This window comes from Oncorhynchus clarkii, unplaced genomic scaffold (genome assembly GCF_045791955.1).
Source record: "Oncorhynchus clarkii lewisi isolate Uvic-CL-2024 unplaced genomic scaffold, UVic_Ocla_1.0 unplaced_contig_9042_pilon_pilon, whole genome shotgun sequence".
Lineage (NCBI taxonomy): Eukaryota > Metazoa > Chordata > Actinopteri > Salmoniformes > Salmonidae > Oncorhynchus > Oncorhynchus clarkii.
In genome coordinates, this window is record NW_027258625.1 from 2,504 (window position 1) to 18,427 (window position 15,924).

At 45.3% G+C, this 15,924-nt stretch overlaps 1 protein-coding gene across 1 annotated transcript in view; it reads left to right on the forward strand.

The window, feature by feature from the left end:
* Window positions 1–941: 941 nt before the first annotated feature.
* The window catches only part of LOC139397791 (D(4) dopamine receptor-like), a 30,867-nt gene continuing 15,884 nt past the window's right edge, over window positions 942–15,924 (forward strand). The window contains exons 1-3 of the mRNA XM_071144221.1: window positions 942–1,487; window positions 4,909–5,021; window positions 13,181–13,791. Coding sequence (XP_071000322.1) covers window positions 1,227–1,487; window positions 4,909–5,021; window positions 13,181–13,791 — 985 coding nt within the window. The 5' untranslated portion in view covers window positions 942–1,226. The remainder of the gene's footprint in view (window positions 1,488–4,908; window positions 5,022–13,180; window positions 13,792–15,924) is intronic.

A 15,924-nucleotide genomic window follows, 5' to 3' on the forward strand; every position in this document is an offset into this window, starting at 1 on the left:
ATTCTTTGTGGATCTGTGTAATCTGAGGGAAATATGTCTCTCTAATATGGTCATACATTGGGCAGGAGGTTAGGAAGTGCAGCTCAGTTTCCACCTCATTTTGTGGGCAGTGAGCACATAGCCTGTCTTCTCTTGAGAGCCATGTCTGCCTACGGCGGCCTTTCTCAATAGCAAGGCTATGCTCACTGAGTCTGTACATAGTCAAAGCTTTCCTTAATTTTGGGTCAGTCACAGTGGTCAGGTATTCTGCCACTGTGTACTCTCTGTTTAGGGCCAAATAGCATTCTAGTTTGCTCTGTTTTTTTGTTAATTCTTTCCAATGTGTCAAGTAATTATCTTTTTGTTTTCTCATGATTTGGTTGGGTCTAATTGTGCTCTCTCTCTCTCTCTCTGTCTGTCTGTCTTTCTCTCTCTCTCTCTCTCTCTCTCTCTCTGGGAGCCCGGCATTCCACTCAACAATGACACGATTCACTGCGTGCAGGCGCAGAATGCATTAAGCGCTGCGCGTCGTCAACGGGATTAAATGTCATTGATGGAATTCCTCGTTTAATCGCTTGAGAACTACTCTCGTTTAGCCAATTCAATGAAAGCCACAAACTTTCCGTCCCACTTAACGCGCTTTTTATTTTTGGAACAGGCGGAAAAGGGTCCGATTGTCTTCTAAAAAAAAGTTTTGAATCTTCTTCATCGTGCCGTGCAATTTGAGGGACAAAAGTCAACCGTCAGATCTAAGCAGCTTTGGGCCGTTGGATATATAGAACTGTGTCGCTGATTTGTCCGTTCAGGTCGCTTACCTACACAACCTGTCTGTCTGCTGAAACAACCTCACCTCTATTAAGCTCGCAAGCTGTTCTAAACCGCCGAGATCCAGGAAATACGTTTAAACTATGATATAATTAGTCTGGGTGCTTCTACATATTTGAAGGAGACACTAACTGCATTGCTTGAATTTCAGAGTCATTTTCTTGGGAAATCGGAAAACGCTTTCAGAAAACATTTGTGCCCTCTACGACTCTCCGCGGGTCTGGTGCTGATCTCCTGCAACAACAAAAAAACATCAGTCCTGGATGGGTCTCACTCAAGAAGAGGAAACTTAGCGATTTTAGCACAGACCAGACACCGGACCACGCGTGCTGCAGGACGACCGGGAATAATGCATAGATGAAACCCCGTTCCAGTAACGCCGTTCTCGCACGGAAAAGGCGTCGCAGAATCTCCGGGCGACAATGTCGGACAACTTCACCGATTTCGAATTCAACAGCACGACGCAGCCGGTGGCAGCTGCCGTGGCTCCAGACTACAACTTTCCAGCTCTTATATTCGGGATATTGCTAATCATTGTGATTATCGGTGGAAATGTGCTTGTGTGTCTTAGTGTTTACATGGAAAAAGCTTTAAAAACTACAACAAACTATTTCATTGTGAGTTTGGCTGTTGCGGACCTACTCTTGGCAGTGCTGGTGCTGCCACTGTTCGTGTTCGCAGAGGTAAGTAGCTTAGGTTTTAGCCCTTAGCCTACCTGAGATATGTTGTTTAGTTAATTAATAATACCTGCTTGGCCTATTTCACATGTTTAGTCATGTGGTGGCCGGTTGGTAGGCTATATATATGTTTTATTTTAAGTTAATTTATTTCACTAGGGGACGACTAGGCTATTGGTTATGATTATGAATCAAATTATACTATTTATTCGCCTCTAAATTACCATAATTATAATCATGCATAATATCAGCTGTCTAATAGTTAGTTGCACGGTATTATAGTACCGGTAAATAATAGCGGCTTAACCCTCTAATCATCCAAATCAGAGTCATCAGACCAACCCATTAAGTTCATTACTAAAGAGGGGGCAAGAACATCCCGTTCCATTCTCTACTCTTGTTCTCTCTGTGTCTCTCACCTGTTCATTTCTCAATTACTATCGAACTGGGAAAGGTCAGTCGTTTTATACTGCACAACGTCTTCTGCGTCATCTTGAAATGCTATAGGCTACGGCCAATTCGTTTGATTCAAACTATCAACAACAACAGACTAACAGTGGAATCAGATCTATCAAGGAGGTTAACTCAAAGCTGTTAAAATGAGAATGACTGAGATATTACATAACATTAATTGGTAGTGTCTATTGTTGAGAACAGGTATGCATGTGTGTGTGTGTGTGTGTGTGTTTGTTTGTGTGTCTGTGTGTGTGTGTGTGTGTGTGTGTGTGTGTGTGTGTCTGTCTGTCTGTCTCGCTCTCTCTATTGTGGTTGACTACTGAATAGTCTTTACTTAGAGAATTAAGGGATGTCTGTCTGTCTGTCTGTCTGTCTCTCTCTCTCTCTCTCTCTCTCTCTCTCTCTCTCTTGTGGTTGACTACCCAATAGTCTTTACTTAGAGAATGTCTGTCTGTCTGTCTGTCTGTCTCTCTCTGTCTCTCTCTCTCGCTCTCTCTCTCTCGTGGTTGACTACTCAATAGTCTTTACTTAGAGAATTAAGGCATGCCTGTGTGTGTGTGTGTGTGTGTGTCTGTCTGTCTGTCTGTCTGTCTGTCTGTCTGTCTGTCTGTCTGTCTGTCTGTCTCTCTCTCTCTCTCTCTCTCTATTGTGGTTGACTACTGAATATTCTTTACTTAGAGAATTAAGGCATGCCTGTGTCTGTCTGCCTGTGAGAGACCAGTGCCTAAGTCTTCCTAAATTGTGACGCCATTATCTCGTTACAGGAGAGTTGTTCCAGATAGGTAATCTACTGAGCCAGCCAGGCAGAGTGTTAACATGCTCGTTACAGGAGAGTTGTTCCAGATAGGTAATCTACTGAGCCAGGCAGTGTTAACATGTCGTTACAGGAGAGTTGTTCCAGGTAGGAAATCTACTGAGCCTTTAGTTTGTGGCTTGTTCACCTGATGGTGAAGGGCAGGCTGAAAGTCAACTTCATTATACTATTGATAAGCCAAGAGAGGCTGATCATTAGTATGGACAATAGAAGACAGAGAGAGAGAGAGAAAGGGGAGAGTATGGAGACAGAGAGAGAGAGAGAGAGAGAGAGAGAGAGAGAGAGAGAAAGGGGAGAGTATGGAGACAGAGAGAGAGAGAGAAAGGGGAGAGTATGGAGACAGACAGAGAGAGAGAGAGAGAGAGAGAGAAAGGGTAGAGTATGGAGACAGACAGAGAGAGAAAGAGAGAGAGAGTGGAGAGTATGGAGACAGACAGAGAGAGAGAGAAAGGGGAGAGTATGGAGACAGAGAGAGAGAGAGAAAGAGAGAGAGAGAAAGGGGAGAGTATGGAGGCAGAGAGAGAGAAAGAGAGAGAGAGGAAGGGGAGAGTATGGAGACAGAGAGAGGGAGAAAGAGAGAGAGAGAGGGGAGAGTATGGAGACAGACAGAGAGAAAGGGGAGAGTATGGAGAAAGAGAGAGAGAGAGAGGAAGAGAGAGAGAGAGAGAAAGGGGAGAGAGGAAGGGGAGAGTATGGAGACAGAGAGAGAGAGAATGTTAACACATGTTTCCCATGCCAATAAAGCCCTTGAATTGAATTGAATTGAAAGAGAGAGAGAGAGAGGGGAGAGTATGGAGACAGACAGACAGAGAGAGAAGAGAGAGAGAAAGGGGAGAGTATGGAGACAGAGAGAGAGAGAACGAGAGAGAGAGAGGGGAGAGTATGGAGACAGACAGACAGAGAGAGAAAAGAGAGAGAGAAAGGGGAGAGAGAGAAAGGGGAGAGTATGGAGACAGACAGAGAGAGAGAAAGGGGAGACTATGGAGACAGACAGACAGAGAGAGAAGAGAGAGAGAGAAAGGGGAGCGTATGGAGGCAGAGAGAGAGAAAGAGAGAGAGAGGAAGGGGAGAGTATGGAGACAGAGCGAAAAGAGAGAGAGAGAGAGGGGAGAGTATGGAGACAGACATAGAGAGAGAAAGGGGAGAGTATGGAGACAGTGAGAGAGAGAAAGGGGAGAGTATGGAGACAGACAGATAGAGAGAAAGGGGAGACTATGGAGACAGACAGACAGAGAGAGAAGAGAGAGAGAGAAAGGGGAGCGTATGGAGGCAGAGAGAGAGAGAAAGAGAGAGAGAGGAAGGGGAGAGTATGGAGACAGAGAGAAAGAGAGAGAGAGAGAGAGAGGGGAGAGTATGGAGACAGACATAGAGAGAGAAAGGGGAGAGTATGGAGACAGTGAGAGAGAGAAAGGGGAGAGTATGGAGACAGAGAGAGAGAGAAAGAGAGAGAGAGAGGGGAGAGTATGGAGACAGACATAGAGAGAGAAAGGGGAGAGTATGGAGACAGTGAGAGAGAGACAGGGGAGAGTATGGAGACAGAGAGAGAGAGAAAGAGAGAGAGAGAGAGGGGAGAGTATGGAGACAGACAGAGAGAGAAAGGGGAGAGTATGGAGACAGTGGAGACAGAGACAGACAGAGGTAATAGAAGCAGCACTACACATGGTTTCTGAGATTAATAGTTTCTCAGATTGACACCTGATCAACATAATCAATGTCCACACGTTTTTCATAGACATGATGCTGTCTGTTGTGTTCAGTTCCAGGGTGGTGTGTGGTCCCTGAACATGATGCTGTGTGTTGTGTTCAGGCCCAGGGTGGTGTGTGGTCCCTGAACATGATGCTGTGTGTTGTGTTCAGGCCCAGGGTGGTGTGTGGTCCCTGAACATGATGCTGTCTGTTGTGTTCAGTTCCAGGGTGGTGTGTGGTCCCTGAACATGATGCTGTGTGTTGTGTTCAGGCCCAGGGTGGTGTGTGGTCCCTGAACATGATGCTGGGTGTTGTGTTCAGTTCCAGGGTGGTGTGTGGTCCCTGAACATGATGCTGTGTGTTGTGTTCAGGCCCAGGGTGGTGTGTGGTCCCTGAACATGATGCTGTGTATTGTGTTCAGGCCCAGGGTGGTGTGTGGTCCCTGAACATGATGCTGTCTGTTGTGTTCAGTTCCAGGGTGGCGTGTGGTCCCTGAACATGATGCTGTGTGACGGTCTGATGTCCATGGATGTGATGCTGTGCACAGCCTCCATCTTCAACCTCTGTGCCATCAGCGTCGACAGGTCAGTCAGACACACACACACACACACACACACACCGAACCCCAGGTCCCTCTACCATTATGGTTTAAGTCGTCAGGTTTTCAGACAAGGTTCTCATTAGGCCAGAGAGGTTTTGGGATCCGACTCTGTTAAAGGAGGTAAACATGACGTTTATTTGGTGCTTTACTTTATACTGTGTGTTTCCTGTCCCAGGCTTCCTGCTGTGTAATTATCAACAGTCCCAACTAAGGGCCTCCCGGGTGGCGCAGTGGTTAAGGGCGCTGTACTGCAGCGGCAGCTGTGCCATCAGAGTCCCTGGGTTCGCGCCCAGGCTCTGTCGTAACCGGCCGCGACCGGGAGGTCCGTGGGGTGACGCACAATTGGCCTAGCGTCGCCCGGGTGGGAGGGATTGGTCGGTAGGGATCTCCTTGTCTCATCGCACACCAGCGACTCCTGTGGCGGGCCGGGCGCAGTGCACGCTAACCAAGGTGGCCAGGTGTGCTCCGACACATTGGTGCGGCTGGCTTCCGGGTTGGATGCGCGCTGTGTTAAGAAGCAGTACGGCTGGTTGGGTTGTGTATCGGAGGACGCATGACTTTCAACCTTCGTCTCTCCCGAGCCCGTACGGGAGTTGTAGCGATGAGACAAGATTGTAGCTACTACAACAATTGGATACCACGAAATTGGGGAGAAAAAGGGGTAAAAATAAACAGTCCCAACTATCCACATGGTGTCCAGGGCTAACAATATCTGAAGCGTTAGCAGAAATACTTCCAAAACGCTGCTGCGTTGAGTCCATCTAATGAACTGCTTCCTGAAACAGACAGACACGTTCCCCAACTGATGTTTGATGCATTAAAAATGTATACATTTCCATTCATAGCTAGTCAGGACGTATAGCCCGAATCTCCCTAACAGACAGACACATCTCATCTTCTCCTTACTGAGTCTCTCTACTTCTAATGGTGTTGACCCCTCTACTTCCTGAGTCTCTCTACTTCTAATGGTGTTGACCCCTCTACCTCCTGAGTCTCTCTACTTATAATGGTGTTGACCCCTCTACTTCCTGAGTCTCTACTTCTAATGGTGTTGACCCCTCTACCTCCTGAGTCTCTCCACTTCTAATGGTGTTGACCCCTCTACCTCCCGAGTCTCTCTACTTCTAATGGTGTTGACCCCTCTACCTCCTGAGTCTCTACTTCTAATGTTGTTGACCCCACTACCTCCTGAGTCTCTACTTCTAATGGTGTTGACCCCTCTACCTCCTGAGTCTCTACTTCTAATGGTGTTGACCCCTCTACCTCCTGAGTCTCTCTACTTCTAATGGTGTTGACCCCTCTACCTCCTGAGTCTCTACTTCTAATGTTGTTGACCCCTCTACCTCCTGAGTCTCTCTACTTCTAATGGTGTTGACCCCTCTACCTCCTGAGTCTCTACTTCTAATGGTGTTGACCCCTCTACCTCCTGAGTCTCTACTTCTAATGGTGTTGACCCTTCTACCTCCTGAGTCTCTACTTCTAATGTTGTTGACCTCTCTACCTCCTGAGTCTCTCTACTTCTAATGGTGTTGACCCCTCTACCTCCTGATTCTCTCTACTTCTAATGGTGTTGACTCCTCTACCTCCTGAGTCTCTCTACTTCTAATGGTGTTGACCCTTCTACCTCCTGAGTCTCTACTTCTAATGGTGTTGACCCCTCTACCTCCTGAGTCTCTACTTCTAATGGTGTTGACCCTTCTACCTCACCTCTCCATATCTCAGGGTCTGCTGTTGAGAGATAAATAAACACATTGTGTGAAATGCGATGCGATGGGACCAAACTAAAAACCATTACTTAGTTGGAGAAAAATAAGCCCCGGCATAGCAATGTCTGAAAGCCACCCACAGTGATTCTAATAGATTTATAACATTTTAACATTTTGACCAATTTGAGAGTATAAATATATTTACATAAATTAATAAATTAATTTAATAATGTTTAGCCTCGGTCAATAGTGACCTGATGCAAATGCAAATTCATAACAGAAATAGACTGTTGACGCAAGGGAAACATGTGCGCTTGTTTATTAACAGGAAAGGACTGTAAATAAACAATAAACAAGCATACATTTTTCCCTTTGCTAGAAATGTGCTCTTGTTTATTAACAGGAAAACACTGTAAATAAACAATAAACAAGCATACATTTTTTTTCCTTGTGTCAACAGTCTATTTCTGTTATGAATTTTCATTTGCATCAGGTCACTATTGACTTGTTGCATCGGGCTGAGAAACAACCAATTCACGACTTTCACTCAAATCCTGCATTTGTATCAGTAGAAGTTCTGCACTAAAGTTTAAATGAATCCAAGTGAAGAGTCATACTGTAGGTAAAGGGTCATACTGTAGATAAAGGGTCATACTGTAGGTAAAGGTCATACTGCAGGTAAAGGGTCATACTGTAGGTAAAGGTCATACTGCAGGTAAAGGGTCATACTGTAGGTAAAGGGTCATACTGTAGGTAAAGAGTCATACTGTAGGTAAAGGTCATACTGCAGGTAAAGGGTCATACTGTAGGTAAAGGGTCATACTGCAGGTAAAGGGTCATACTGTAGGTAAAGGGTCATACTGTAGGTAAAGGGTCATACTGTAGGTAAAGGGTCATACTGTAGGTAAAGAGTCATACTGCAGGTAAAGAGTCATACTGCAGGTAAAGAGTCATACTGTAGGTAAAGGTCATACTGCAGGTAAAGGTCATACTGCAGGTAAAGGGTCATACTGTAGGTAAAGAGTCATACTGCAGGTAAAGAGTCATACTGTAGGTAAAGGTCATACTGCAGGTAAAGGGTCATACTGTAGGTAAAGGTCATACTGTAGGTAAAGAGTCATACTGTAGGTAAAGGTCATACTGCAGGTAAAGAGTCATACTGTAGGTAAAGGATCATACTGTAGGTAAAGAGTCATACTGTAGGTAAAGGGTCATACTGCAGGTAAAGAGTCATACTGTAGGTAAAGGGTCATACATACTGCAGGTAAAGAGTCATACTGTAGGTAAAGGGTCATACTGTAGGTAAAGGGTCATACTGCAGGTAAAGAGTCATACTGTAGGTAAAGGGTCATACTGCAGGTAAAGAGTCATACTGTAGGTAAAGAGTCATACTGTAGGTAAAGGGTCATACATACTGCAGGTAAAGGGTCATACTGTAGGTAAAGGGTCATACTGCAGGTAAAGAGTCATACTGTAGGTAAAGGGTCATACATACTGCAGGTAAAGGGTCATACTGTAAGTAAAGAGTCATACTGTAGGTAAAGGGTCATACATACTGCAGGTAAAGGGTCATACTGTAGGTAAAGAGTCATACTGTAGGTAAAGGGTCATACTGTAGGTAAAGAGTCATACTGTAGGTAAAGGGTCATACTGTAGGTAAAGGGTCATACTGTAGGTAAAGGGTCATACTGTAGGTAAAGGGTCATACTGTAGGTAAAGGTCATACTGTAGGTAAAGGGTCATACTGTAGGTAAAGGGTCATACTGCAGGTAAAGGGTCATACTGTAGGTAAAGGGTCATACTGTAGGTAAAGGTCATACTGTAGATAAAGGGTCATACTGTAGGTAAAGGGTCATACTGTAGGTAAAGGGTCATACTGTAGGTAAAGGTCATACTGTAGGTAAAGGTCATACTGTAGGTAAAGGGTCATACTGTAGGTAAAGGTCATACTGTAGGTAAAGGGTCATACTGTAGGTAAAGGGTCATACTGTAGGTAAATGTCATACTGTAGATAAAGGGTCCTACTGTAGGTAAAGGGTCATACTGTATGTAAAGGTCATACTGTAGGTAAAGGTCATACTGTAGATAAAGGGTCATACTGTAGGTAAAGGTCATACTGTAGGTAAAGGGTCTTACTGTAGGTAAAGGTCATACTGTAGGTAAAGAGTCATACTGTAGGTAAAGGGTCATACTGCAGGTAAAGGGTCATACTGTAGGTAAAGGGTCATACTGTAGGTAAAGGTCATACTGTAGGTAAAGGGTCATACTGTAGGTAAAGGGTCATACTGCAGGTAAAGGGTCATACTGTAGGTAAAGGGTCATACTGTAGGTAAAGGTCATACTGTAGATAAAGGGTCATACTGTAGGTAAAGGGTCATATTGTAGGTAAAGGTCATACTGTAGGTAAAGGGTCATACTGTAGGTAAAGGTCATACTGTAGGTAAAGGTCATACTGTAGGTAAAGGGTCATACTGTAGGTAAAGGTCATACTGTAGGTAAAGGGTCATACTGTAGGTAAAGGGTCATACTGTAGGTAAAGAGTCATACTGTAGATAAAGGGTCCTACTGTAGGTAAAGGGTCATACTGTATGTAAAGGTCATACTGTAGGTAAAGGTCATACTGTAGATAAAGGGTCATACTGTAGGTAAAGGTCATACTGTAGGTAAAGGTCATACTGTAGGTAAAGGTCATACTGTAGGTAAAGGGTCATACTGTAGGTAAAGAGTCATACTGTAGGTAAAGGGTCATACTGTATGTAAAGGTCATACTGTAGGTAAAGGTCATACTGTAGATAAAGGGTCATACTGTAGGTAAAGAGTCATACTGTAGGTAAAGAGTCATACTGTAGATAAAGGGTCATACTGTAGGTAAAGAGTCATACTGTAGGTAAAGGTCATACTGCAGGTAAAGAGTCATACTGTAGGTAAAGAGTCATACTGTAGGTAAAGAGATACTGTAGGTAAAGAGTCATACTGTAGATAAAGGGTCATACTGTAGGTAAAGAGTCATACTGCAGGTAAAGAGTCATACTGTAGGTAAAGGTCATACTGTAGGTAAAGAGTCATACTGTAGGTAAAGGGTCATACTGTAGGTAAAGGTCATACTGTAGGTAAAGGGTCATACTGTAGGTAAAGGTCCTTTGTCACTAAAGAGTCTCTAGAAGAAGATTTTACATTTGATGATCGTGATACACCTGCGCTTCATCAGACTCACCTGGACTCCATCACCTCCCTGATTGCCTGCCCTATATATGTCACTCCCTTTGGTTCCTTCCCTATATATGTCCCTCCCTTTGGTTCCTTCCCTATATATGTCCCTCCCTTTGGTTCCTTCCCTATATATGTCTCTCCCTTTGGTTCCTTCCCTATCTATGTCCCTCCCTTTGGTTCCTTCCCTATCTATGTCCCTCCCTTTGGTTCCTTCCCTATCTATGTCCCTCCCTTTGGTTCCTTCCCTATCTATGTCCCTCCCTTTGGTTCCTTCCCTATCTATGTCCCTCCCTTTGGTTCCTTCCCTATCTATGTCCCTCCCTTTGGTTCCTTCCCTATCTATGTCCCTCCCTTTGGTTCCTTCCCTATCTATGTCCCTCCCTTTGGTTCCTTCCCTATATATGTCCCTCCCTTTGGTTTCTTCCCTATATATGTCTCTCCCTATGGTTCCTTCCCTATATATGTCCCTCTCTTTGGTTCCTTCCCTATCTATGTCCCTCCCTTTGGTTCCTTCCCTATCTATGTCCCTCCCTTTGGTTCCTTCCCTATCTATGTCCCTCCCTTTGGTTCCTTCCCTATCTATGTCCCTCCCTTTGGTTCCTTCCCTATCTATGTCCCTCCCTTTGGTTCCTTCCCTATCTATGTCCCTCCCTTTGGTTCCTTCCCTATCTATGTCCCTCCCTTTGGTTCCTTCCCTATCTATGTCCCTCCCTTTGGTTCCTTCCCTATCTATGTCCCTCCCTTTGGTTCCTTCCCTATCTATGTCCCTCCCTTTGGTTCCTTCCCTATATATGTCCCTCTCTTTGGTTCCTTCCCCAGGCATTATTGTTTCTGTTCCAGTGTCATGTCTGTGTGTTGTTTGTGTTTCTTCCCTATATATGCCCCTCTCTTTGGTTCCTTCCCCAGGCGTTATTGTTTCTGTTCCAGTGTCATGTCTGTGTGTTGTTTGTGTTTCTTGTCTATATATGCCCCTCTCTTTGGTTCCTTCCCCAGGCGTTATTGTTTCTGTTCCAGTGTCATGTCTGTGTGTTGTTTGTGTTTCTTCCCTATATATGTCCCTCTCTTTGGTTCCTTCCCCAGGCGTTATTGTTTCTGTTCCAGTGTCATGTCTGTATGTTGTTTGTGTTTCTTCCCTATATATGCCCCTCCCTTTGGTTCCTTCCCCAGGCGTTATTGTTTCTGTTCCAGTGTCATGTCTGTGTGTTGTTTGTGTTCCTTCCCCAGGCGTTATTGTTTCTGTTCCAGTGTCATGTCTGTGTGTTGTTTGTGTTCCTTACCCAGGCGTTATTGTTTCTGTTCCAGTGTCATGTCTGTGTGTTGTTTGTGTTCCTTCCCCAGGCGTTATTGTTTCTGTTCCAGTGTCATGTCTGTGTGTTGTTTGTGTTCCTTCCCCAGGCGTTATTGTTTCTGTTCCAGTGTCATGTCTGTGTGTTGTTTGTGTTTCTTGTTTTGTATTTAGTTGCATTTATTTATTAAAACACTCCCTCCCTGAACTTGCTTCCCGACTCTCAGCGTACTCATTACTCTGCCACTGTGTACTCATTACTCTGCCACTGTGTACTCGTTACTCTGCCACTGTGTACTTATTACTCTGCCACTGTGTACTCGTTACTCTGCCACTGTGTACTCATTACTCTGCCACTGTGTACTCGTTACTCTGCCACTGTGTACTCATTACTCTGCCACTGTGTACTCATTACTCTGCCACTGTGTACTCGTTACTCTGCCACTGTGTACTCGTTACTCTGCCACTGTGTACTCTCTGTTTAGGGCCAAACAGCATTCTAGTTTGCTCTGTTTTTTTTGTTAATTCTTTCCAATGTGTTAGGTAATTATCTTTTTGTTTTCTCATGATTTGGTTGGGTCTAATTGTGTTGCTTTCCTGGGGCTCTGTGGGGTGTGTTTGTGTTTGTGAACAGAGCCCCAGGACCAGCTTGCTTAGGGGACTCTTCTCCAGGTTCATCTCTCTGTAGGTGATGGCTTTGTTATGGAAGGTTTGGGAATCGCTTCCTTTTAGGTGGTTGGAGAATTGAACGGCTCTTTTCTGCATTTTGATAATTAGTGGGTATCGACCTAATTCTGCTCTGCATGCATTATTTGGTGTTCTACGTTGTACATGGAGGATATTTTTGCAGAATTCTGCGTGCAGAGTCTCAATTTGGTGTCTGTCTTTCCTGTGGAAATAAATGTTAGTTTTTTTTGCCCATTTTAACTGCTACACTTGTTTGTGTACATGGATACATGCATTTTATAATGGAGGATGTTCTTCCCCCGACACCACTTTCCATTCATTTGTACAACCCTCATGCCAAATTGAGTCAAGCTTTTTTGAAATCAACAAAGTGTAACGGTCTGAGTGTAGTGGGTGAGGAGTCAGGCGCAGGACGCAGAGAGTTCAGGGGAGTGCTATTTTAATGCACTGATAAACGCTGAACATAAGCCAACCCTCACAAAAACACAGGGCGTACTGAACAAACAAATGCCCCAAACAGGGGGACTTAAACTGTCCAGGGAAAAACCCACAAAATGGGAAAACACACAACCCAATAGACGTGCACACAAGTACACCAAACAGACGATCACAATAATTAATCCCGCACAAGGAACCCTGCGGGCCGGCTGACTAATAAAGCCTACTACCTAACTCAAAACAGGTGCACACAATCAACACATAAGGAGGGGGAGCAGCTAGTAGGCCGGCGACGACGACCGCCGAGCGCCACCCGAACGGGAAGGGGAGTGTCCTTCGGTCGGAGTCGTGACACAAAGTATGAGAGAACTTTACATGTTTGTTTGTCAATTAGGGTGTGCAGGGTGAATACATGGTCTGTCGTACGGTCATTTGGTATATAAAAAAAGCCAATTTGACGTTTGCTCAGTACATCTGGTGTTAACTATAATGCAGAGGATTTTCCCAAGGTTGCTGTTGACGCATATCCCACGGTAGTTATTGGGGTCAAATTTGTCTCCACTTTTTGGTGGATTGGGGTGATCAGTCCTTGGTTCCAAATATTGGGGGAGATACCAGAGCTGAGGATGATGTTAAAGAGTTTAATAATAGCCTAATTGAGTCTGTATATTTAATCATTTCATTTAGGAAACCATCAACCCCACAGGCCTTTTTGGGTTGGAGGGTTTGTATTTTGTCCTGTAATTCATTCCATGTAAATGTAATTCTCTCTCTACCCCCCCCCCCCCCCCCCCCCCCCCCCCCCCCTTCCCTCAGGTTCATTGCTGTGTCAATCCCTCTGAACTACAACAGGAAGCACGTTGACCAGCGTCAGATCATCCTGCTGTCAGGCACCTGGCTCATAGCCCTGGCCGTGGCCTCCCCAGTCATGTTGGGTATCAACAACATCCCACACCGGGACCCCACCGAGTGTAAACTGGAAGATGACAACTACGTGATTTACTCCTCTGTCTGTTCCTTCTTCATCCCCTGTCCCATCATGCTCCTCCTCTACTTCGGCATGTTCCAGGGCCTGAAGAGGTGGGAGGAGGCGCGCAAGGCCAAGCTGAGGAACAGCATCCAGACATGCAGGAAGCTTCAGCATGCAGCCGCAGCCGCCGCCATGCCGACCTCAGGGACCATCCCCGGGCCGCTGCCCATGCCCCTGCCCAGGATCATCGAGAGGGACCTGGCTCAGGCCCGGCTGGGGCTGGAGGATACCGATGACTATCTGCAGCCAGACTGCCCCCCGTTCCCCTCGGCGTACAGGGAGAGGATCAGCTCCGTGCCGTCTATCTCCTACCAGCAGAAGCCGCCGCAGAAGAGGAAGCGAGCCAAGATCAACGGCAGGGAGAGGAAGGCCATGAGGGTTCTTCCTGTTGTGGTGGGTAAGTGCCACAGATTAAAGTTACAGACTTGTCAAAAAGTTGTCAAAAAACTCACAAAAGGCTCCCCTGACTTGTCAAAAACGATTAAGTTCCCCTCAAACCTGTCAAAAACTTACAAAGGTTTCCTTCAAACTTTCGAGTCAGAGTCCTATGAGTCCAGAATCAAGTTTCAAGTGTTTGTGACTGACTCAAGTCCCCATCTCTGCTCCTCCCCCTTTCTCTTTTCTACTGAGGCCTCATAGGGTAGGTTCTACTGAGGCCTCATAGGGTAGGTTCTACTGAGGGCTCATAGGGTAGGTTCTACTGAGGGCTCATAGGGTAGGTTCTACTGAGGGCACATAGGGTAGGTTCTACTGAGGGCTCATAGGGTAGGTTCTACTGAGGGCTCATAGGGTAGGTTCTACTGAGGGCTCATAGGGTAGGTTCTACTGAGGCCTCATAGGGTAGGTTCTACTGAGGGCTCATAGGGTAGGTTCTACTGAGGGCTCATAGGGTAGGTTCTACTGAGGCCTCATAGGGTAGGTTCTACTGAGGGCTCATAGGGTAGGTTCTACTGAGGGCTCATAGGGTAGGTTCTACTGAGGGCTCATAGGGTAGGTTCTACTGAGGGCTCATAGGGTAGGTTCTACTGAGGGCTCATAGGGTAGGTTCTACTGAGGGCACATAGGGTAGGTTCTACTGAGGCCTCATAGGGTAGGTTCTACTGAGGGCTCATAGGGTAGGTTCTACTGAGGGCTCATAGGGTAGGTTCTACTGAGGCCTCATAGGGTAGGTTCTACTGAGGGCTCATAGGGTAGGTTCTACTGAGGGCTCATAGGGTAGGTTCTACTGAGGGCTCATAGGGTAGGTTCTACTGAGGGCACATAGGGTAGGTTCTACTGAGGCCTCATAGGGTAGGTTCTGACTGGTCGTGATCAGACCTGGGTCAAATGCATGTTTTGGGTTCATACTGAATAAACCCCTTATGGCCGGCCTCAAAGCACACATTGCTTTCTCCAAAGGCTTAAATAAAATAAAAAATTAAATACATAATTAAAACACACACGTTGGGAGCCCTAAAAGCTAGACTAGACAGTCACTATCAGATAGTACTGGGAACCGGTTCTCCAGTTATAATGACAGGCTACATTTATAAAATGATGAGAGTATTGTGTTTCCAGCTTCTGATTCACTGACCTGCTTAATGGATGACAATGTTCATCAAACCAGAACCTGGAAATGGATAGAAATGTTAAATCATGAGATGAAGTGATGAAAAGGATAAAATACCCAGCAGGCCGAGCTGGTTGATAGGATGTCATCCAGTTTGGTCCACTGGGAGAGTATTGTGTTTCTCTGGAGTCACACTGACCTGGACATTGATTAAGGGGGCCGTAACAGTCTAAATGGAAAAGATGCAGTGATATACCTCGGGGAATTCTCTATCTCTCATTTCTGAACTTATTCACTTTTGGCCACAGCGTCATCATTCATGAATAATTTGAGGTGGTTGAGTCATTTTCTCAGTGTCAGGCTGATGAGGTGCATTTTTTATGAAACATGCACTATGTTTGAGTGGTGGATGCTGGTGGCACATCCTTCATCTTCATCGGTGAGAGAAAAAAAAACAAAAAAAACCTTCTATAAAAAAGGTGCTGTGTCCTGCGGTGCTCTCATGGCTTCCTGATCCGTCACAATGAACTGCTTCACACTTTCAAAAAGGCTTTCAGAAAGAGGTCATTTGGCTGGCCTAATAGGAGAACTCTTTGGAAGAACCTTTTTTGGGGTTCCGGGTAGAACCCTCTGTGAAAAAAAGGGTTCTACATGGAACCCAAAGGGTTCTGCTTGGAATAGGACAACCAAATATCATTTTTTTTTAGGTAGAACGGTAAGTGTGGTGTGCCTACTGCCATGAGCTACTTTTATTTTTAAATGATTAATGGGAGAAACGACCTTTCTAATGTACAGTGAATGCTACAGTGTTGACAGCAGATACACAGCTTGTTAGGAAAATGCTACAGTGTTGACAGCAGATACACAGCTTGTTAGGAAAATGCTACAGTGTTGACAGCAGATGCACAGCTTGTAAGGAAAATACAGAATGCTACAGTGTTGACAGCAGATACACAGCTTGTTAAGAAAATGCTACAGTGT